Genomic DNA, 22,106 nt, shown 5'->3' with positions numbered 1-22,106 from the left:
GATACTCGGTGGACGGGAAGGATAATAGAGAGAAAGGAACCGCCTTTTTTGGGAAGTGGGCGATTACACAGATATGGCGACTACCAGTGGCGGAGCTTGGGCCAAATATTTGGAGAGGCAATGGGCTAAGGAGGGACAAAACTATGATGTTTAGCCTGTTTTTGCTGAACATACGACACAAAAACTAACAGGTAGTAGGTGATTTTTTTTCTTGTGTTGGGGGGCCGCCGCCTAGGTTAGCCCCATGAAGCTTCACCACTGGCGACTACCGAGCAAGAATGAAGCCGAAGAAAGAACCGGTAATGATATTGAGCCACATGTCATTAAGTTCGATAGGTATTTTCATGTTAGGATAATTGTTCGAACAATATATGCATTATTTTATTCCGTGGCAATGCACGACATTCAATTAGTATAGCTTTTTTCGAGCGTTTCAATTAGTATAAAACTAGGGGATGGGGATAAGTGTTCAGTGTAGTGTCAAAAGTAGAGTGACCTTTTTTTGATAAACAAAAGTAGAGTGTTTTTTTGATAATAATAATAATAATAAAAAAGTAGAGTGACTTGGTTCTCAACGGGCTCCGTTCGTAACCAAGTTTCCAACAGAAGGAACCATAGCACTTCCCCGAAAAGAAAAACCGAAAAAAGAACCCATAGCATCCCAGGACCGGATATGCCCTCGTACTGTACGTGGAAAGCCAGAGTACCCCCCACGCAAACGTTCGCTAGCCCATTTCTTTTCCGTGGCACGCAGCGCACGCACCGACCGTGCAAATGAAAATCCGAATTACAAGGCCGACCCTGCAGGGACCCGACACTGCCTCCACGAAAACCCAGGGGCCTAACACCAAAACAACCGCCCGCCCATCGCCCCCCATTCTCCGAATAATCCCGTCCGTCCAGCCATCCCCATCCCGCCATCGTGACCTTCCATCCCACAACCCTAGAAAGCCCCGGAGCTCCCCCTCCCCTCCCCACTCCCCTGCGCCGCCATAAATCCGCGCCCCCGTCCCCTTTCTAAACCCCTCTCCTCCCCACCCTCGCTCGGCCGCTGAGGTTTCCGCCGCGATCTCGTCTCGATCCGCACTCTCTGTAAGATCCCGAGCCTCCTCCTCCCCGCCTCTCGATCTCTCCTCCATCGTCGCCTGCCCGTGGTAATTCTGGTCGAGCTCACGGTTTCGTCTTGTGTTTTGTTCCCCGTTTGTGCAGATCTGAGATTTGGAATCGGGCGAGGCCTGCAGCTCCTGCCGACATGGCGCTCGTGAGTCTCTCATCTCCATCTCCCCTCATAGATTTCGTTGTTTGATTGTGCATGGTTGCGTAGTTCGGGGTTGCCCGCCAGTAGATGTTGATGCGGTTGGAGTTCTGTCGAGCCGCTCCGATTTGGAGAGCGCGCGATTTGCGGCTGGCTTGTTCTGATGATTGATGCGGCTCGGTAGGTCTCTGCATGCGTAACGTCTCTGCTGGATGTAGTTCGCGGGTCCCGGATGTGGGATTTTTAGGGTTCTGATCCAATTATTGATTTGGTTGCTGACGCTGAACCGATGGCCCATTTACTCGTTTTGATATTTGGTCATGGTGTCGTAGATTTGTGCATGATCGTGCGCAAGTTTGTTAGATCTCCAGGATGTGTCAGTTATTCCTAAATTTGTGAACTCAAGCTTTTAAGTCGCTGTAACCTTTATGCGACACAGTTGGAATGGACTCAGGGTCGTTTTTATTGTTACCCGAGATTAGTGCATCTGTTCTTCCTTCACTTAGCTTAGCTTGCTGGTGTACATACGATTAATGTGCTTCTGCTTGCAAGTTCTAGTGACCTTATATCCCATGTTTGTCCATTGTTCTGAACATGCCTTGTGCTCTATCCTTGTAATAGGTTTTGCATTCGGGCAGTGGCAACAAGAATGCCTTCAAGGCACTTATTGCTGCAGAGTACTGTGGGGTCAAGGTTGAGCTGACCAAGAATTTTGAGATGGGTGTCTCAAACAAAACCCCTGAATTCATCAAGATGAACCCCCTTGGCAAGGTACACGAATCAGACTCACATATTAGTTCAATAAATATGCAGTGAGTCAGCGAGCAAGGAACTAATAATTACTTTTGCAGGTTCCTGTTCTTGAGACTCCTGATGGTGCTGTTTTTGAGAGCAATGCTATTGCACGCTATGGTATATATTGTTACATCTTTTTAATCAAGTCTTGCTGATTCCACACTGGCTAAATTGACGACTGTTTTCTTTTCTTCCTTCAGTTGCCCGCTCAAAGGGTGACAGCCTGCTTTGGGGTGGTTCTCTTATTGAATATGTGAGTGATATAACAAGTACTCCTATAGTCATAGCTCAGCAATCTTTAGTGCTTATTTGATGATATTTCTTGTAGGCGCGTGTTGAGCAATGGATGGACTTTGGTGCCACAGAGGTTGATCCCAATATCGCAAGGTGGCTGTACCCAAGGCTTGGTTATATGCCTTACAATGCCCAGGTAAGTGTACACATCAGATATCCGAATTATCTATGTTCAGGCGTTAGAAAGATGCAAGATTCTAACATTCACCATTACAGTCTGAGGAATTCGGCATTGCTGGATTAAAGAGGGCGCTTGAAGCATTGAACACACACCTGGCATCAAACACATTCCTTGTTGGGCATTCTGTCACTCTGGCTGATATTGTCATTACATGCAACCTCTACCATGGTTTTGCTCGGATCTTGACCAAGACTTTCACATCTGAGTTCCCTCATGTTGAGAGGTACTTCTGGACCATGGTTAACCAGCCTAACTTCAAGAAGGTCATTGGCGATTTCAAGCAGGCAGAGGTTGTACCTCCTGTTCAGAAGAAGGCTGCTCCTGCTAAACCAAAGGAGGCCAAGAAAGAGGCTCCCAAGGCGGCCCCAAAGCCAGCAGAGGTTGAGGCACCAGAGGAAGAGGCACCAAAGCCAAAGCCCAAAAATCCCCTTGATCTACTGCCACCAAGCAAGATGGTACTTGATGACTGGAAGAGGCTATACTCAAACACTAAGAGCAACTTCCATGATGTTGCTATTAAAGGTATTATTCTGTCTAATGAATTCTTGTATTCTACTTAATATATATGCTAGTGATCCCTTGCAAGTTCTATATGTGATGATCATTAATTGTTTAGAAGTCTGGTCACTGTGTGTTAATTGTGACTGTACAACCTAGTAGTGTGAGCATCCACTGATACCCTAGTCTAAAAATTCTGCCTGTCAACACTAACTGGTCTAAATGTTAAAATGGATCTTATTGTCCATTCTTTAGTGTGTCTACTTGATATTTAACTACTTCTGAGTCATGCAGCTTGCCTTGCCTTGATCACTGCTCTGCTTTGTGCATTAAGACATAATTTTTTGTCTCAGTTATGTGTTTATAGTTGTGGCATTCTGTTCTTGTTATAAATTGATAGTAGAATGACTCTTCAGATCTTTGTAGGGGATATGCATGATTCTCATTCTTGTTCATTTGCGATGCTACTTTGTGCATCAGGGCAGCAGTTTTTCTCAATTATGTGTTTGGTAGTTGTGGCATTCTGTCCTTGTTCATTTGTAACTGTGATCTTAACATGAACCAAAACTCATGTATGATGTCTATGCTTCAGGTTTCTGGGAGATGTATGACCCAGAGGGCTACTCTCTGTGGTTCTGTGACTACAAGTACCAGGAAGAGAACACCGTGTCGTATGTGACCCTGAACAAGGTCGGCGGGTTCCTGCAGCGGATGGATCTGTGCCGCAAGTATGCTTTCGGCAAGATGCTCGTGATTGGTTCTGAGGCGCCCTTCAAGGTCAAGGGGCTGTGGCTCTTCCGTGGGCAGGACATCCCTGAGTTTGTCATGAACGAGGTCTACGACATGGAGCTCTACGAGTGGACCAAGGTTGACCTCTCTGACGAGGCCCAGAAGAAGCGTGTCGAAGCCATGATCGAGGACCTTGAGCCGTTTGAGGGGCAGGCCTTGCTGGACGCCAAGTGCTTCAAGTAAGCGGATCAGTGCTTGGGATCGTGATGGCGGTGACAAAAGAACCTATCTAGGACTCAAATTCAGTGTCGAAACAGTTGTCTTTTTTGGAAGAGTTTGCTTGTTACTTAATGGCTATTTGACCTGGTGAACTTGTTAATTTTTGTGCTATGCTAAGAGTTTTTGGGTACCTGGTCTTGCAGTCTGTTGTTCTATTAGGTTAATGCATTTGTGTCCCCATATGGAGCATCTACTTAAGTGAAGCGTGATATTGCTGTTGGTAGCCGCTAACTGTTTCTGAGCAAAGCAAGGCATGTATGGCCTTCGTAGTGATACACTCAGGCCTTCCACAACGTAGCCGGTGCCAAATACATCAAAAGGCAGCCACCTCATCACCGGTGCCCAAAATTGCTTTTCAGCCATCGATCTCACAGCGCAGGGCTTCGGCAGGAAAAAGATTCTGGGTCAGAAGACATTTTGTTCAAAGTTGAGAGTTAATAGTATTTTATTGGCTGAAGGAATTGGGCATCGGTGCTCCTACTTGCTCCGATGCCATGAAAATTTTATTGGGGCACCGGCACCGGCCTCACAACGTGAGAGCACCGGTTATCGGAGCTAGAAGTCAATTTAGCACCTTTTTTAGCCTACATAGTAAAAGGTCTCAGTGATTTATGCCATGAAATCTCTCGCCAGCCGTGATTTCATGAGATTTCACAAGTCAAAAGTTTGGGCAAAGAATTCATAACCGCCGACTATATAGGTAAAATCCTTAGTGTCCACACCAAGAAACTACCACATCAAGAACTTCTGTTGTTTGGATGTGAGGTTCTGTCTTCATTTTTCTCCTCGTCACTCGTTCTACATAACCTAATAAATATAACAATGGTCCATAAACAAATACTCCATCTGTAAGTGTATCGTGTTGTATCATCCGTTTGGATATTTTTTTAAGGGTTTGATTACATTTACTTATTAGGCTAGCTTCTCTATTTTTTTATGTCAATTAGTCAGATGTAATCTCGTCCAAAACTTGAAATTTTTTATTCCACGTATGTTCTTTAATTTTTGTGCCAAAAACTATACACCCTATATTTAGAAATGGAGGGAGTACTAAATAGCAATTGATATCTTATCTTTGATAACTCAATAAAGTTGATCAAGCACTGGCACATACCTATTTTGCTTGTTTAAGCAATGACAATCTATGCTTTATAAACACAATCTTATTTTATCTATTTGTTTTGCATCAAGATTTATTTCCTATGATCCTCTTGTTGTGTTAAAAAATATTTGTGCCTGTGACGCCAATGATGTTTTTGCAAAAAGGACCCATTATTTTTTAAAAGTGTGGAACAACCCATTTAATTATAACAGTGTGGTAAACATCATTTTTAGACAATGTATTTGTCTGTATTGTTATTTGCTCCCTCCACCCGACCAAAACGATAGGCAAAATTTACTGCACATCAGTTATGTATAAAAAAAATCCATTATACTTGCACTGATGACTACATATGCCAAAAAAGGGGTGAGAGGATGTTATAAATAGCGCATGCATTGCTGCATCGTTAATTAATTAAGGGCACTCACAATGCATTGGCTCTTAATACGTCATCCTAGATGATGGAATTTGTTTAGAGACTACCACTCTAATGCATCCTCTTTTAGTTGTTGCATCTAAGTGTTATGCATTTAATTGGCTTATGGACCATGTTTGCATCTTAATATTGTGGCCTATTTATGGAGAGAAGGGATTGAGAGAAATATAAGAAAATAAGCCACACGGGATCATTGTATTAATTACACCGCATAGGAAAACAAGCTAAGAGTTGTATCTTCGGTAACATACAACTCTCATCTCTTAACTTCGCCACATCAGCATCTTGTCCATGCGTGCAACTGCTTGTCACGCTCGGTCAATCAACATGAATAGCACCAACAGATTCTAGCGTAACCGTAGCTGATGTGGCTAGCGTGATAAAATGGCATATCGGTTGTCTAACTACAAGGGTGGAACCTTTTCTTTTTAACTAGTCTTAAAGTGAATGTTGCAGCCTTGAGTTCTTTTTATTAAATCCACAATATTGAAAATTAGGATGGAATTAATAACCTGGAAATATATTTCTTTTCTCAAATAGTTCTTTAAGTTTTCTCTCTCTATCTTTGGCTTATTCAAGGTCACATCGCCTTCAAACCCGACTTGTTCCCTCTCGAAACCATGATTATTTCTTGGAAATGGTCCAGTTTCTAGGAGTGTACGCCACAACTTTTGTGGAAACCTTCTCAAATTTTTACCGCAACCTTTAGGCGTCAATTATCATTTTTTTTCCATACGATCCAAATTGGACCGGATTCACTATCAAAAGATAACGAAGCAATAGAAAAATGGTCCTGGTGAGGGAATCCTGGATTAAGGGGTCCTCGGGCGTCCGACCTATGTGACATGGGCCGGACTAATGGGCTATGAAGATACAAGACAAAAGACTCTCTCCCGTGTCCGGATGGGACTCTCCTTGGCATGGATGGCAAGCCTGGCGTTCGGATATGAAGATTCCTTTCTCTGTAACCGACTTTGTACAATCCTAGTCCCCTCTGGTGTCTATATAAACCGGAAGGTTTAGTCCATAGAGGCAATCACAATCATACATGCTAGACTTCTAGGGTATTAGCCATTACGATCTCGTGGTAGATCAACTCTTGTAATCCTCATACTCATCAATATCAATCAAGCAGGACGTAGGGTATTACCTCCATCAAGAGGGCCCGAACCTGGGTAAAACATTGTGTCCCCTGCCTCCTGTTACCATCAACCTTAGACGCACAGTTCGAGACCCCTTACCCGAGATCCGCCGGTTTTGACACCGACATTGGTGCTTTCATTGAGAGTTCCACTGTGTCGCCGTCAGAAGGTTCGATGGCTCCATCCATCATCTGCAACGATGCTGCCCTAGGGGAGGGTTTTCTCCCAGGCCAGATCTTCGTATTCGGCGGCTTCGCACTGCGGGCCAACTCGCTTGGCCATCTAGAGCAGATCGACAGCTACGCCCAGGTCACTAGATTAGTTTTGGAAACTTGGATTATGTCGCCGATATCTGAGGAGACTTGATCTTCCAAGGATTCACGACCCCAACCTCTGCTCTGGCCTTAGTGCCGGAGTGCCTCGCCAGGACCGAAGACGGGATTTCTAAACCCGCTGGACTACCTGTGGCCACTAGGCACGGTACTGGAGAGCCGGAGGAAGCAGTGTCGCCGGCAACCATCACAAAGCCAGACTCTTCCCTGGATACTGGCTTCGAACTCTCGGAGTCAGCATCATGTGAGATCGGCCGAGGAATTCCCTTCCCGCCATACTCCACAGATTCTTTTCTCCCTCGACAAACCTCGCCTTTAAGCAAGGCTCTGGACTTGATGCGATCCCTCATGATTACAGAGGAGCAACGTCCGAACTACGCCCAACCGGGACTAGGGCTGAGAGCGGGGAATTTTACGTCCCACCCACCACCCACTTCATCGCCACAGTCGAGGACTTAGCTGACATGGTCGATTACGGCTCCGAAGACATTGATGGTATGGACGACGATGCCGGAGAAGAGCAAGCCGAAAACCCGCCGTTTACTGGACGCTGGACGACCACCTCTTCGTATGACGTGTACATGGTGGATACACCCAAGGAGGGTGACAACGATAATGAGAAAAATCCAGTAGAGTATAAATCTCCCGAGATACAACCAAAGCGCCGACGATGCCACTCTAAATCACGCTGCAGCAAAGACATCAATACCGGCACGAGAGACAACAATACTCCGGATGATGCCGAAGACCAAGAAAACCCTGTCGAGCAAAACTCTGAACAAGATGATTGGGAGGATGGGCAAGTTAGCCCTGATGAACAGGCTGCAAACAAAGACTCGGAGGACAGTAATTACCTTCCACCCTTCGAGGATGAGGTGAGCCTCGGCGACGAAGACTTTATCGTGCCTGAGGAACCTCTCGAGCAGGAGCGCTTTAAGCAACGGCTAATAGCCACTTCAAGGAGACTGAAAAATAAACAACAGTAGCTTCAAGCTGATTAAGATCTACTCAACGACAGATGGACTAATGTCCTGGAAGCCGAGGAATACGGCCTCATGCGCCCAACCAAAAGTTACCCGAAGCGTAAATTGCTACCTCAATTCGATGACGAGGCACTTGAGCCCGTACCATCAGCGCGTAACGCGGCTGATCGACCACCACGTGGCCGGGACAAAGAGGCAACTCAAGCTGAACACCAGCCCGTCCTACCTCGCCGTAAAGGCAGAGATAAAACACCTCGGGGACATACATATGACCTGCAGCAGGACCTGGACAGTAGAGCAGGACAAACCAAATCGATCTACGGATCACGGGGGCATGCCCCGACAGCCATCTAGCCGGACGTGAAAAGCATAATCACGCCCGGGCCGAAAACCGCAGGCGAACTCCATCCGAACTACGTCGCAACGCGGCCCGATATAGAGGCGCCACACACCCCCTCTGCTTCACTGATGAAGTAATGGAGCCCAAATTCCCAAAAGGGTTTAAACCCGTAAACATTGAATCATATGATGGGACAACAGACCCCGCGGTATGGATTGAAGATTTTCTTCTCCATATTCAGATGGCCCACGGTGATGATCTTCATGCCATCAAATACCTCCCACTAAAACTCAAAGGACCAGCTAGGCACTGGTTGAACAGCCTGCTTGAAAACTCTATTGGCAGCTGGGAAGACCTAGAAGACGCCTTCCGTGATAACTTCCAAGGCACATACGACAGACCTCCGGATGCCGATGACTTAAGTCACATAGTTCAACAGCCCGGAGAGTCAGCCAGGAAATTATGGACCAGGTTCTTAACTAAAAAGAACCAGATCGTCGACTGCCCAGATGCCGAAGCCCTAGCGGCCTTTAAGCATAGCATCTGCTACGAATGGCTCGCCCGACACCTCGACCAAGAAAAGCCAAAGTCCATGGCGGCTCTCACGACACTTATGACCCGCTTCTGTGCGGGCGAAGATAGTTGGCTAGCCCGTAGCAATAATAATGCAAGTGAACCTGGCACCTCCGAAACCAAGAATAGCAACAGCAAGACCCGACGCAATAGGCATAAGCGTCGAAACAATGGTGACAATACTGATGACACGGCGGTCAACGCCAAATTCAGTGGCTCCAAGTTCGGTCAGCGGAAGAAGCCATATAAAAGGAATAATCAGGGCTCTTCCAGCTTGGATCGCATACTCGATCGTTCATGTCAGATCCACGGCACCCTTGATAAACCATCCAATCATACCCACCGGAGCTGTTGGGTCTTTAAACAGGCCGGCAAGTTAAATGCCGAAGACAAGGAGAAGGGGTCGCAAAGCAAGAATGATGACGAGGAGCCCCGTCCGTCGAACACAGGGGGACAGAAGAAGTTTCCCCCAGGTCAAAACGGTGAACATGATATACGTTACCCATACCCCCAAGAGGGAGCACAAACGTGCGCTCACGGGCGAGCCAGTCGCCCCAAAATTCAACCCATGGTCGTCCTGTCCGATCACCTTCGATCGCAGGGACCATCCGACCAGTATCCGTCAGGGCGGTTCAGCCGCACTGGTCCTCGACCCAATCATTGATGGATTCCACCTCACACGAGTCCTCATGGACGGTGGCAGCAGCCTCAACCTGCTCTATCAGGATGCAGTGCGCAAAATCGATCCGTCAAGAATCAAGCCCACAAAAACTACCTTTAAAGGAGTAATGCCAGACGTAGAGGCCCGCTGCACAGGCTCAATTACATTGGAAGTCATCTTCGGATCTCCAGACAACTTCCTAAGCGAGGACTTGATCTTCGATATCGTCCCCTTCCGCAGTGGCTATCATGCACTGCTCGAACGGACTACATTTGCGTGATTCAATGCGGTGCCACACTATGCTTATCTCAAGCTCAAGATGCCCGGACCACGGGGTGTCATCACAGTCAATGGAAACACAGAGCGCGAGCACACCGCGGCCCTGGCAGCAGAAGTACAGAGCGGCCTTAACAGGCAAAACCTTAATTCAGCGGCCACACTCCCGGACACTATCAAACGAGTCTAGACTACTCTGCAGCAGGACAGTCCAGCTCGTCAGGAGCTCGACTAGCAATTCGGCCTCCGTCTCAGTCCCGACCAAATGATGGCATATGTACCGTGCGTACATAACTACACACTCAAAATACCATGGGCATAGACGGAGGCGTAACTTGATTGTGGTCCATCATATGACTCCCACACATACCTTTCCTTTTCCTTTTTACCATTTTTTGGTCTCTTCTCTACAGGCCCCTCTCGATGGCCTGATCATCGGTCCTTTCGAAGGACGGATATACCAAGGCGGCAAGCAGCACAGACGTGTGGGGGAATCTCTAGATGTTCTTCTTGACGACCATTCTACCTGTTTTCAGGACCCGTACACAGCCCCCCTTGGTCTTGACATGTTAAATAGCCCTGTTGCTTATCGCACTATTAGTACAAATATGCTCTGACATATTAATCAAAATTATAATGAACATAGTTTGCGGCCCAACTCATGTGGCACTGGCTTTTTACTTCATTTTATTTCGCTATTCTTATCAATTGCACCCGTACACTTTGGTACGCCGTAATTCGCTAGGGGCTTTATTGTGCTCCATACTACCGCAACAAGTCTGAACACTTTTACAGTATAGTTCGGCCCCCGAATTTAGCATTATATGCATCAGCTCCGAATCATGTCTTTGGTCAATAGTTGGGTTGCCCGGCTCCTGTGCTTACTACCTTACGTTCCGCTCTATCGACTATGGTAGTAAAGAGAGAACTACTGCGATTGTGTCCTGATTTATCCGGATGAGCACCTCAGTAGAGAAAGCCGGAAAATGACTGTCATGATGCGGCGTGAGCCGGTCAGCTCTTCGGAGGTTAAAATCTCCTGCGATGTTTTCCGCATTATGCGACGGATTGGCCTTCACCCGATCAGGTGTCTACAACACCCTAGTCTGGACTAACGAATACTATGGGTTGTGCCTACATTTCTATTGTCAAACTCCTATGGCCAAGTGAGGGTGATAAAGCTACATAGTCCAATTGCCTAGTTCGTTGTGCTAAACACCTCCTCCAAGGACCAAATTCTTGGATCAAGAGTGTTTAGATTCCATCCCGAACACCCCCCGTACTACCTACATGGGGGCTGAAGCTGACGACTAGCCAATCTCAGATTTAATAAAAATGGCCGCACAGGAGGAAATTTTTTAAATAACAAACAAGCATTATATTACATAACGGCTTTGTTTCATCATACAAGACAAGATAACATGAATGTATTCATTCAAAGATAATATCTTTTGAACACTGGCCCTCTACAATGCGGGATCCCTTGAGGACATCACCAAAATACCGCTCCAGCGTGCAGTGTTCCTTGCCAGCGGGCAGTCCCTCGGTCGCGATCTTGACGACGTCCATCTTTGCCCACTGCACCTTGACACGGGCGAATGCCATCCGTGCACCCTCGATACAGACTGACCGCTTGATGATGTCAAGCCGGGGTCAGACATTAAGCAGCCGCTTCACTGCCCGAAGTAGCTGCTGGGTATGACTTTGGCAGGCCATAGCCGAATTATTAAATCCTCCATGGCTAGTTCGGCCACCCTATGCAGTTCGGCCAGCTGTTTTAGCTGATCGCTAAAGGGCACCGGATGTTCCGGCGCAAGGTATTGCGACCAGAACAACTTCTTCGTCGAGCTCCCCTCTTTGGCTCGGAAGAACTCTGTAGCGTCGGCAACACTGCGCGGTAAATCCGCAAACACTCCTGGAGAACTCCAAATCCAGGTTAGTAAGAGATACCTCTTCTTCACATATTTGCTCTGCATAATAAAGGCCTTGCCCGCCGCGATTTTTCTGGCCGCCTGGATTTCCTAGAGGACGCCCTGGGCTTCAACCCGGGCATCGTGCGTGCTTTGGCGGGCCTTGGCAAGTTCGGACTCTTGATCCGCAATATTGCGCTCCAAGGACTCGCATTTCTGCACGGCGTCCTGGAGCTCCTGCTGGACCTCACCAACCCTGGCCTCATGTTTCTCGTGAGCAGCTTGTTCCTTTGCCGCTCTCTCCTGGGCTTCGGCCATGGCCTTCTTGAGGGCCTCCACCTTGCTTGCCGCTCCTACAAAATATCATGGCACTATGGTCAACACAAACATTCATCCTTTCTGAACCTACACAAGGTCATTGCATACCTTGATGGTCCTCCAGCTATTTTTTCACGCGGCCGAGCTTTTCCTCGGTCCGCTCTAGACTCTGCTTCAGTCCGGGTACCTCAGCAGCATGAGAGGTCGCAGCCAGCAAAGACGCATGCTTATTCACACAGACACGTATGGTTAGTCTCCTGCGAAAATTAGTTGATCCTCTGTCCGGCTCTTATTTTCGAACATCGGACAGTGTCTCAGGGGCTATTGTCTATACTATGGCATTCCTTTTGCATAAATTGCACTTCATACCTCAAAGCCTGTTAGAAGGCTTGTGCAGGCTTCGGTCAGTCCGCTCTTTGCGGACTGAATCCTCTCAAACACCGTACCCATGAGGGTACGATGTTCCTCAACAATGGAAGCACTTCGCAGCACTTCCAGTAGAGTATCCGGTGCCTCTGGGTGGACAGAGGTTACCGGTGGAATCGATGCACCTCCTTCTTTCGAAGTAGGCCGCTTGCCGGATTCCGAAGCCATATATGTCTCCGGAATTGTGTTCGGCTGGGGGCTGATACGTCTCCAACGTATCTATAATTTTTGATTGCTCCATGCTATATTTTCTACTGTTTTGGACATTATTTGTGACGCCCCCGATTCAATCGTACACTAATCATACATGCAAACATGTACGATCAAGATCAGGGACTCACGGGAAGATATCACAACACAACTCTACAAATAAAATAAGCCATACAAGCATCATATTACAAGCCAGGGGCCTCGAGGGCTCGAATACAAGAGCTTGAGCATAGACGAGTCAGCGGAAGCAACAATATCTGAGTACAGACATACGTTAAACAAGTTTGCCTTAAGAAGGCTAGCACAAACTGAGATGCAGATCGAAAGAGGCGTAGGCCTCCTGCCTGGGATCCTCCTAAACTACTCCTGATCGTCGTCAGCAAGCTGCACGTAGTAGTAGGCACCTCCCGAGTAGTAGTAGTCGTCATCGACGGTGGCGTCTGGCTCCTGGGCTCCAACGTATGGTCGCGACAATTGGGTATAGAAAGGGGGAAAAGAGGGAGCAAAGCAACCGTGAGTACTCATCCAAAGTACTCGCAAACAAGGAGCTAATATGTATGCATTGGTATCAAATGGAATAAGGGTATCATATGTGGACTGAACTGCAGAATGTCGGAATAAGAGGGGGATAGCTAGTCCTGTCGAAGACTACGCTTCTGGCAGCCTCCGTCTTGCAGCATGTAGAAGAGAGTAGACTGAAGTCCTCCAAGTAGCATCGCATAGCATAATCCTACTCGGCGATCCTCTCCTTGTTGCCCTGTTAGAGAGCGATCACCGGTTGTATCTGGCACTTGGAAGGGTGTGTTTTATTAAGTATCCGGTTCTAGTTGTCATAAGGTCAAGGTACAACTCCAAGTCATCCTGTTACCGAAGATCACGGCTATTCGAATAGATTAACTTCCCTGCAGGGTGCACCACATAACCCAACACGCTCGATCCCATTTGGCCGGACACACTTTTCTGGGTCATGCCCGGCCTCGGAAGATCAACACGTCGCAGCCCTATCTAGGCACAACAGAGAGGTCAGCATGCCGGTCTAAATCCTATGGCGTAGGGGTCTGAGCCCATCTCCCTTTGCACACCTGCATGTTGCGAACGCGGCCGGAAGCAGACCTAGCCTAGCAGGCGTTCTAGTACAATCCGGCGGGCGCCGCTCAGTCGCTGACGTCACGAAGGCTTCAACTGATACCACGACGTCGAGTGCCCATATCTGTTCCCGCGTAGATGGTTAGTGCGTATAGGCCAGTGGCCAGACTCAGATCAAATACCAAGATCTCGTTAAACGTGTTATCTTGAAATAACCGGGAATGCCGACCAGGGCCAGGCCCACCCGTCTCCTAGGTGGTCTCAACCTACCCTGTTGCTTCACCACAAAGATCCACTCAGAGGGCCGTCGGGACAAACGTCCTTTCAGACCAATCCATGAATCACTCGCGGGTACTCCTACGAGCCGACCCGTCTTTAATCACCACAAGTATCATATATCTTATATAGGTATATACCCGTGATCAACTCCCGAGTGATCACGGCCCGATAGTATAGCATGGCAGACAGACAAGAATGTATGGCCATTGATGATAAACTAGCATCCTATACTAAGCACTAGGATTGCAGGTAAAGGTAACAACAGTAGTAGCAAGGACATGCTATGCATCAGGATAGGATTAACGGAAAGCAGTAACATGCTACACTACTCTAATGCAAGCAGTATAGAGAGTAGAGTAGGTGATATCTGGTGATCAAGGGGGGCTTGCCTGGTTGCTCTGGCAAGAGAGAGGGGTCGTCAACACCGTAGTTGTATTGGGTAGCAGCGGCGCCGGTCTCGATGTCTAGCGAGAGAAGAGGGGGAATAAACAATAAATATAATGCAAACAAATGCATGACGATGCATGACATGACAAAGCGTGATGCTAGGCATGCCCTAACACGGTACGAGGTGGTATCGGTGAAGGGGGAAAACATCCGGGAACATATTCCCGGTGTTTCGCGTTTTCGGACAGATGAACCGGAGGAGGAAAGTTGTGTGTTCGGTATGCTAGGGATGCGTGGCGGACGAACGGGTTGCGTATCCGGATTCGTCTCGTCGTACTGAGCAACTTTCATGTTGAAATTATTTTAATCCGAGTTACGGATTAAAAGATATAATTTTCTAAAGATTTTATTAATTTCTGGAATTTAATTAATTATTTAAATTAATTCAAAATTGGATTTATGACATCAGCATGATGTCATGCTGACGTCAGCAGTCAACAGAGTTGACTGGTCAACCTGACCAGTGGGTCCCACTGGTCAGTGACACATTTTATTTAAACATTTTAATTAATCTAATCAAAATTAATTAGGGGTGGGCCCCACTGTCATACTAATTAATTAGCTAATTAACTAACCAGGTTAATTAGATAACTAATGTTTAATTAGTTTAATTAATCAAAATTAGTTAAGTTAATTATTTCTGTAATTAATTAATTAATTTTATTATTATTATTATTTATATAATTTTTTTAATTCCTTTTTTTATAAACGTTCTGGGGGCTTGAGGCCCCACTTGTCATAGGGCCAGCGGGCCAACAGGGTTAACGGGCGCGAGGTGTGGGGCGCAAGCCGAGCGGTTCGGGTGCTGCGGCCATCCGCCCGTTTGGGCGCCTGTCTACGCCAGTGAATGGCGCCGGGACGCCGGCGACTGCGGCAAGTGCAACAGCGAGTGGGGCGACTGGCCGGCAGCGGCGACTGAGGCCGGGCGAGGGGAGCTCGGTGCGGGCGTGGCCTGGGTGGTGTTCAGCGCGAGTGGGGCCGGGGTGAGCGTGGCGACCGCGACGATGAGCAGGGGAAAGGGGAGGACGAACGGGTCCTCACCGGCGTTGGTGAGCAGGGGCGTCGAGGTGCGTGGTGGCCATTTGGGGAGGAGGACGGGGACGACAGGCGAGCGACGACGGGGATGAGGCGACTAGGTCGAGGGAGGTTGTGGTGCTCCGGCGACGGCGGGATCCAGTGGCGTCGGAGGTGGCTCGGGGTCAGGCGACGGGATCGGGGCGACATCCGGGCCACCGGCATCGAGGGTGATGGGGCGATGGCATGCAACGGCAGCGGCAAGGGGGTCGGGGGCGTTGGTTGCCCCTGATTCAGATCCACCCGTGGGTGGGATGGGGAGACGAGCGATTGGGGAGGAGTGGGGGGTTACGTGCTAGGGTTTCGGGGTGAGGGGCCATATAGGCCAAGGCTGGGCCGGCCTGCCCGGGGTGGCTGTGGCCAGCCGGCTGGGCCGAGGCCCAGTTGGCCATGTGGGAGGGGTGGGGGTCTTTTATTTTTTTGTTTTACATTTTGTTTATTTATCTTTCAGTCTTTAATGTATTTTAGTTTAATTAAAAGATAAAATAGACTTCTAAATTAGTATTATCTTTTAACCCACGGCCACAAAAAGTTTGACCCCTAAATAAAATGTTTTAATATTTTATAATTTAGAAAGGCCATTTAATTAACGTTTTAGTTACTGTTTTAATCATCTTAGTGCATTTAAGTATTTTATAAAGGTGTGGTTTCTCCACCATAATTACCTATGCAATATTTGGTTCACAACAAACATTTTAGTTTTAATATTTGAAAACTTTTATTGTTTGCTTGATTTTAAATTTGAATTTGAATCGATTTCGAACTAACGCGAGATTAGCAACAGTAATCATGGTGACGTGGCATCATTATCAGAGGGTTACTGTAGCTTAACTATCCGGGCATCACAATTCTCCTCCACTACAAGAAATCTCGTCCCGAGATTTAGGAGCGGGAGTAAGGGGGAAGGGATTGGTCACGAAAGTCTAACAAATCTTCTCGGTCTTGGTTGCTCTTCTTGATGAGGTCGACTCATTACATTGACGTCTTCATTTGTGTGCTTCAGGCCATTCTGATGAAGTCAACATCCTTTCTTCGGGAACTCCATTGTACTTACGAGAGAATAAGGGTGGGTTTTCCGGGAGAACGAACCTCTGCAAGGTTGACTAACTGGTCGACAACATCGAGGAAGGTGGCAGAAAGTAACTCTCGAATTGAAACTTAAGAAAATATCGAGAGCAAAGTAAGGAGGTATCGTGGGAAGTTTCGAGAGGGTAGGCAATCACTCAATGCCTGGAACAAAGTGAAAAAGGGGTCCAGAGCAATGGGGGTAAGTTTTGTGTTTGATACCAGAATAGATCACTAGCAAGGTGGTCCATGAATTATATGAGGCCACATGCGAGGAACAACCTTGCGAACAGGGGTGTACAGAAGAGTCAGGTTTCGATCCTGTGGAACTGTGGGTTATGGGCCCACCATGTGGGTTAAAAGTAGGAAGGGCGGTGACGCCTTGCACGATCATGTAAGTAAGGCATGTCAGAGAGTAGCCTGCCGGTTATGTTGGCAACAACGTCGGTACCAAGGGCGAGGGACGAACAGAACCATTTTCCTGCTCGTTGAAACGAGGTGGAGCAATAGGCAGAGTTCTCGTCCATCGGTGGTTACTGGAATGTCATCAACAATAGTAACAGGGTCTTACTGACAGAGTTGTACACCGAGGTGTTTGCATAAGCAGGGAATTATTACTGCTTATATCATATAGATCATAGAGAGGGTTTAAACAAACCAATGGGAAGGGAAAAGTGTCTATCCTATTTAATCAGAACAATGGAAAGAAAAATGTGTTTAAACACATATTTCAAGGGTATATCCTTCCCAAGGACAAGCTGAGCATGATATCCATAACAGGATATAACATAGAAAACTCTTTAGGTAGGGGAGAGAAATTTCATGACATTACCCATACAATGGTGTTTGGATAATTGAGCAAGAATCCTTTAGCATTGGGCTTCAAATGTTCTTGTAAAAAAATCAGAGTACCACAGACATGCTTTGAGATAGCATTGACATGGTCTTCAAGCAAAGGTTGGACTTGGATATACAAAGGATTCATCATAAACAACTTATAGAATAATTCTTACAATTTCCTCATAGAAGAATGGTTAACCTTGCTAAAATGGAAACTATAACAATAGGTTCTCCGGCCAGTTGTGATAGGCCTGACATCACCTTACCGGGTCATATGAGGGACAATGTTATAACTCTTGGAAATATGTTCCAACCATCATATCTGACCGAGATTCAGATCTGATTGGTGTCAAGATAACTCAGACACAGGATTCCTGAAAAGAAAAGGTGCAACACAAATTGACGAGATGACATTGTAAGATTCTCGGGAAATGGACTATGGAAGCGAGTTCTGAAACAAGAGTTCATTAGTAAACCAAGGAGATGATGAGGAGGTGGCTGATGGACTCAGCGACAATTCATCGAGATTTCCAAAGGATGGATTTACACAATTATGTGAACAAAGTAACATATTGGACATGTCGAAGTATATAACAAAGTATGTTTCGAGGAGAACATACTCGAGTGAATCATTGATCGAAACATGCACCTATAAGATGGACTAAGTAGCACGGTCGATGTTAGAATGGTGAGTCAATAATCAACACATGAAGAAAGAAACTTATCGTTGGTAACTTCCAAGCAATAGGGTTACTAGAAGTTTGAATTCACACATCATAGTTCATTTGTTGGCATTCCAGTTATAAATAACACGGGGACCAAGAAGGAATGATGATGGTGAGAAGTATCACTTGTATTAAGAGTTCTCAAGAGGTGGTGAAATTTCCCACGACATCTTGTCATAAAAGGTGGTAATATTCCAAGGTAAAGAAGAACAAATGCTGGATAGCAAGGAGCTCAAGGTATAACACAAAACACAATCAAGTTCGTGTTGGAAGGAAGGCAATAAAGTGGCCGATGATAACACAAATCATCGAGGGCAGGGATGGTATTTCCCATCATGAATTCGATTGATATCCTGGAAGAGCTCAGAATGCTGATGGCTATCAAGACACATTTGTCGAGAGATTTCATGAAGATGTAATCGATCAACAATGACATCAAGTCAAAGGAATGATGAAGCGCAAGGTTATTGGAACCCAGGGTATGACACAAACTCGAAATCAAGCTTGTTGTTCAAGGAGAAATGATATGATGAGGAAAATCGACATAAGCTTAACTCGTTGTCAAATATTGTGCTCCGGGAAGGACCAGGTAGCATAGTTAAAATTTGCACGATAATGATATAGTTGATCAGGTTAGGAATGACTTAAAGGATTAAAAAAAACTCATAAGCAACGAAATTTACTTAGAGTTATTGATTCGGAGTGCGGAACCGATTCACTTATCGGTGTTTTGGGTTGACAAACAACCCAGCACCCATGAAGTGACAGTGACAGGGAAATGTAGTACTTCATAAAAAATTCATAAGATGTAGAGCAATGGCATGATATCCTCGAGATACCAGGGGTAATACTCGAAGATAGATCATAATAGAGGTCGGGCAAACGCATTGATCTGTAGAAGACAAATGTTTTAACTTGTCCGAGAAATGGGATCAAAGAAGAACAATCATGGTCGGAACCATGATTGCAAAGGATCAATTCACAGATCCAGATGATATTTTCAAGGAAATAGTTATTATTGCAAGAAGCTTCCATGATAAGTTCCACATCGGGTCCATGGGCATGAACACTAAGTTCAAGGTCGACTCCCACTTCTTTAATGCATAACCTTTCATTCACTTCTCGTCTTCGAAGCAGTTGTAGTGTTGAAATTTTATCTGGCGAAGCACCAGAAGAGTATGACTGGTAAAAACTTTCGGGTTCACACGGTTTTAGAGAAGGTATAGGTTCAACCCATCGGGGCATCTTAGAAACATATACCACAAGATTCAAGAGTAAATATCACCAGCTCGATAGCAGAGCATGGTTGGTCAATTCAGAGAATAGGATTTACCAATGGCATTATATATCCGAGGGAAAACTCACAAGGTTATTGAATATGAAGGACATTGTTGGTTGAAATCCAACAAAGGATCTCGCGGTCCACAAGGGATCTGATGTGAGCATCGGTACTCAACTAGAAGGAGAAAGAATGCAAGGAGATCTTATTATAGAAACAACTGACTAATTCAAAGCTCAATTCAAAGGAATTGTGATTTTCAAATCAAGGGATCAGAAGCAATGTTCTGATTAGGCATGGATAAGTTGAATAGCCTTAGGGGTACAATCGACGGCAATTGGATTGGTTGAGAACCAGCTCAGTCTGAGCCGGAAAGATGAATTTTAGGACCTGATTGAGGATTGCAAGCATTCACAACATATTGAATCAATGGACTCAAAATGATATTGACAAAGGATGCCAATAAGATTACCAGACTCATGGGATTAATCATAATGCTAGTAAGCAAGAATTTCTAGAGCAATAGGTTGTTGAGGATTTTCGGAAGATCGAATGGTATTTCGAAGACTTTGTGAAATATACGGACAGTTGGGAATGAGCGGATACTCGATAAATGCGAGGAATTTATCCGTAGGGGTATTCATGCGGCAAGATCTGTAAGGCGGTGGCTGAAGAGATTATTAGAAGTCGAAGAATAATCCGATGCATCTTATAATAACAAGAGCAGCTGGGAATGCAAGTAAGAAGGACATGTGTAAGTATTAGTCCATAAGGATTTATTGATGGAAGGAATTGCAAGGGCGAAGGGCACAAGGGTCTCGGGGAAACATCAGAGAGTATCTTCAGAATCTTCTGGCGCATCAGGTGATCATCTGTAATAAGGGGGCTCTCCGGCAGAAAGTATTTACGAGAACCTAGAGTTAGAGTTGGAAAAATCATTTAACCTGAGTAGAAGAGAGATAAGAGTCCCAGAGTATAGACGAGGAATAAAAGATCCTAATACCACCCAATGACGACGTGGGCCCGTAAGCCACACAACCAAGTTAGTAAAAGTTTAGCAATGACTAGACTCGACTTCGGCCAAGGAGTTGGAAAGGGGGATTCCTACAGGCAGTCAGCTCTGATACCAACTTGTGACGCCCCCGATTCAAGCGTACACTAATCATACACGCAAACGTGTACGATCAAGATCAGGGACTCACGGGAAGATATCACAACACAACTCTACAAATAAAATAAGTCATACAAGCATCATATTACAAGCCAGGGGCCTCGAGGGCTCGAATACAAGAGCTCGATCATAGACGAGTCAGCGAAAGCAACAATATCTGAGTACAGACATAAGTTAAACAAGTTTGCCTTAAGAAGGCTAGCACAAACTGAGATACAGGTCGAAAGAGGCGTAGGCCTCCTGCCTGGGATCCTCCTAAACTACTCCTGATCGTTGTCAGCAGGCTGCACGTAGTACTAGGCACCTCCCGAGTAGTAGTAGTCGTCGTCGACGGTGGCGTCTGGCTCCTGGGCTCCAACGTCTGGTTGCGGCAATCGGGTATAGAAAGGGGGAAAAGAGGGAGCAAAGCAACCGTGAGTACTCATCCAAAGTACTCGCAAGAAAGCAGCTACACTACATATGTATGCATTGGTATCAAATGGAATAAGGGTATCATATGTGGACTGAACTGCAGAATGCCGGAATAAGAGGGGGATAGCTAGTCCTGTCGAAGACTACGCTTCTGGCAGCCTCCGTCTTACAGCATGTAGGAGTAGACTGAAGTCCTCCAAGTAGCATCGCATAGCATAATCCTACCCGGCGATCCTCTCCTCGTCGCCCTGTTAGAGAGCGATCACCGGTTGTATCTGGCACTTGGAAGGGTGTGTTTTATTAAGTATCCGGTTCTAGTTGTCATAAGGTCAAGGTACAACTCCAAGTCGTCCTGTTACCGAAGATCACAGCTATTCGAATAGATTAACTTCCCTGCAGGGGTGCACCACATAACCCAACACGCTCGATCCCATTTGGCCGGACACACTTTTCTGGGTCATGCCCGGCCTCGGAAGATCAACACGTCGCATCCCTATCTAGGCACAACAGAGAGGTCAGCACGCCGGTCTAAATCCTATGGCGCAGGGGTATGGGCCCATCGCCCTTTGCACACCTGCATGTTGCGAACGCGGCCGGAAGCTGACCTAGCCTAGCAGGCGTTCTAGTCCAATCCGGCGCGCGCCGCTCAGTCGCTGACATCACGAAGGCTTCGACTGATACCACGACGTCGAGTGCCCATAACTATTCCCGCGTAGATGGTTAGTGCGATAGGCCAGTAGCCAGACTCAGATCAAATACCAAGGTCTTGTTAAACGTGTTATCTTGAAATAACCGCGAACGCCGACCAGGGCCAGGCCCACCTCTCTCCTAGGTGGTCTCAACCTACCCTGTCACTTCGCCACAAAGATCCACTCAGAGGACCGTCAGGACAAACGTCCTTTCAGACCCAATCCGTGAATCACTCGTGGGTACTCCTACGAGCCGACCCGTCTTTAGTCACCACAAGTATCATATATCTTGTATAGGTA

The 22,106-nt window shown here is 46.5% G+C and overlaps 1 protein-coding gene across 1 annotated transcript; it reads left to right on the top strand.

Annotated features, from left to right (window-relative positions):
* The first annotated feature begins 918 nt into the window (after positions 1–918).
* LOC123148040 (elongation factor 1-gamma 2) lies at positions 919–4,161 on the top strand. The gene is made up of 8 exons (XM_044567396.1): positions 919–1,092; positions 1,210–1,261; positions 1,877–2,026; positions 2,107–2,167; positions 2,251–2,303; positions 2,379–2,480; positions 2,561–3,047; positions 3,616–4,161. Exons 2-8 carry the CDS (start codon positions 1,253–1,255, stop codon positions 3,993–3,995), a joined length of 1,242 nt encoding a protein of 413 aa, XP_044423331.1. The 5' UTR covers positions 919–1,092; positions 1,210–1,252; the 3' UTR covers positions 3,996–4,161.
* The last annotated feature ends 17,945 nt before the right edge of the window (positions 4,162–22,106 follow it).

Source organism: Triticum aestivum, chromosome 7A (assembly GCF_018294505.1).
Source record: "Triticum aestivum cultivar Chinese Spring chromosome 7A, IWGSC CS RefSeq v2.1, whole genome shotgun sequence".
Taxonomy (NCBI): Eukaryota; Viridiplantae; Streptophyta; class Magnoliopsida; order Poales; family Poaceae; genus Triticum; species Triticum aestivum.
This window is presented reverse-complemented; position numbering and strand designations above follow the sequence as displayed.

Coding starts and splice junctions, on each gene's coding strand:
- LOC123148040 (XM_044567396.1), top strand. Junction 2,027..2,106: donor AGATGAACCCCCTTGGCAAG/GTACACGAATCA, acceptor TTACTTTTGCAG/GTTCCTGTTCTTGAGACTCC. Junction 2,168..2,250: donor CAATGCTATTGCACGCTATG/GTATATATTGTT, acceptor TTCTTCCTTCAG/TTGCCCGCTCAAAGGGTGAC.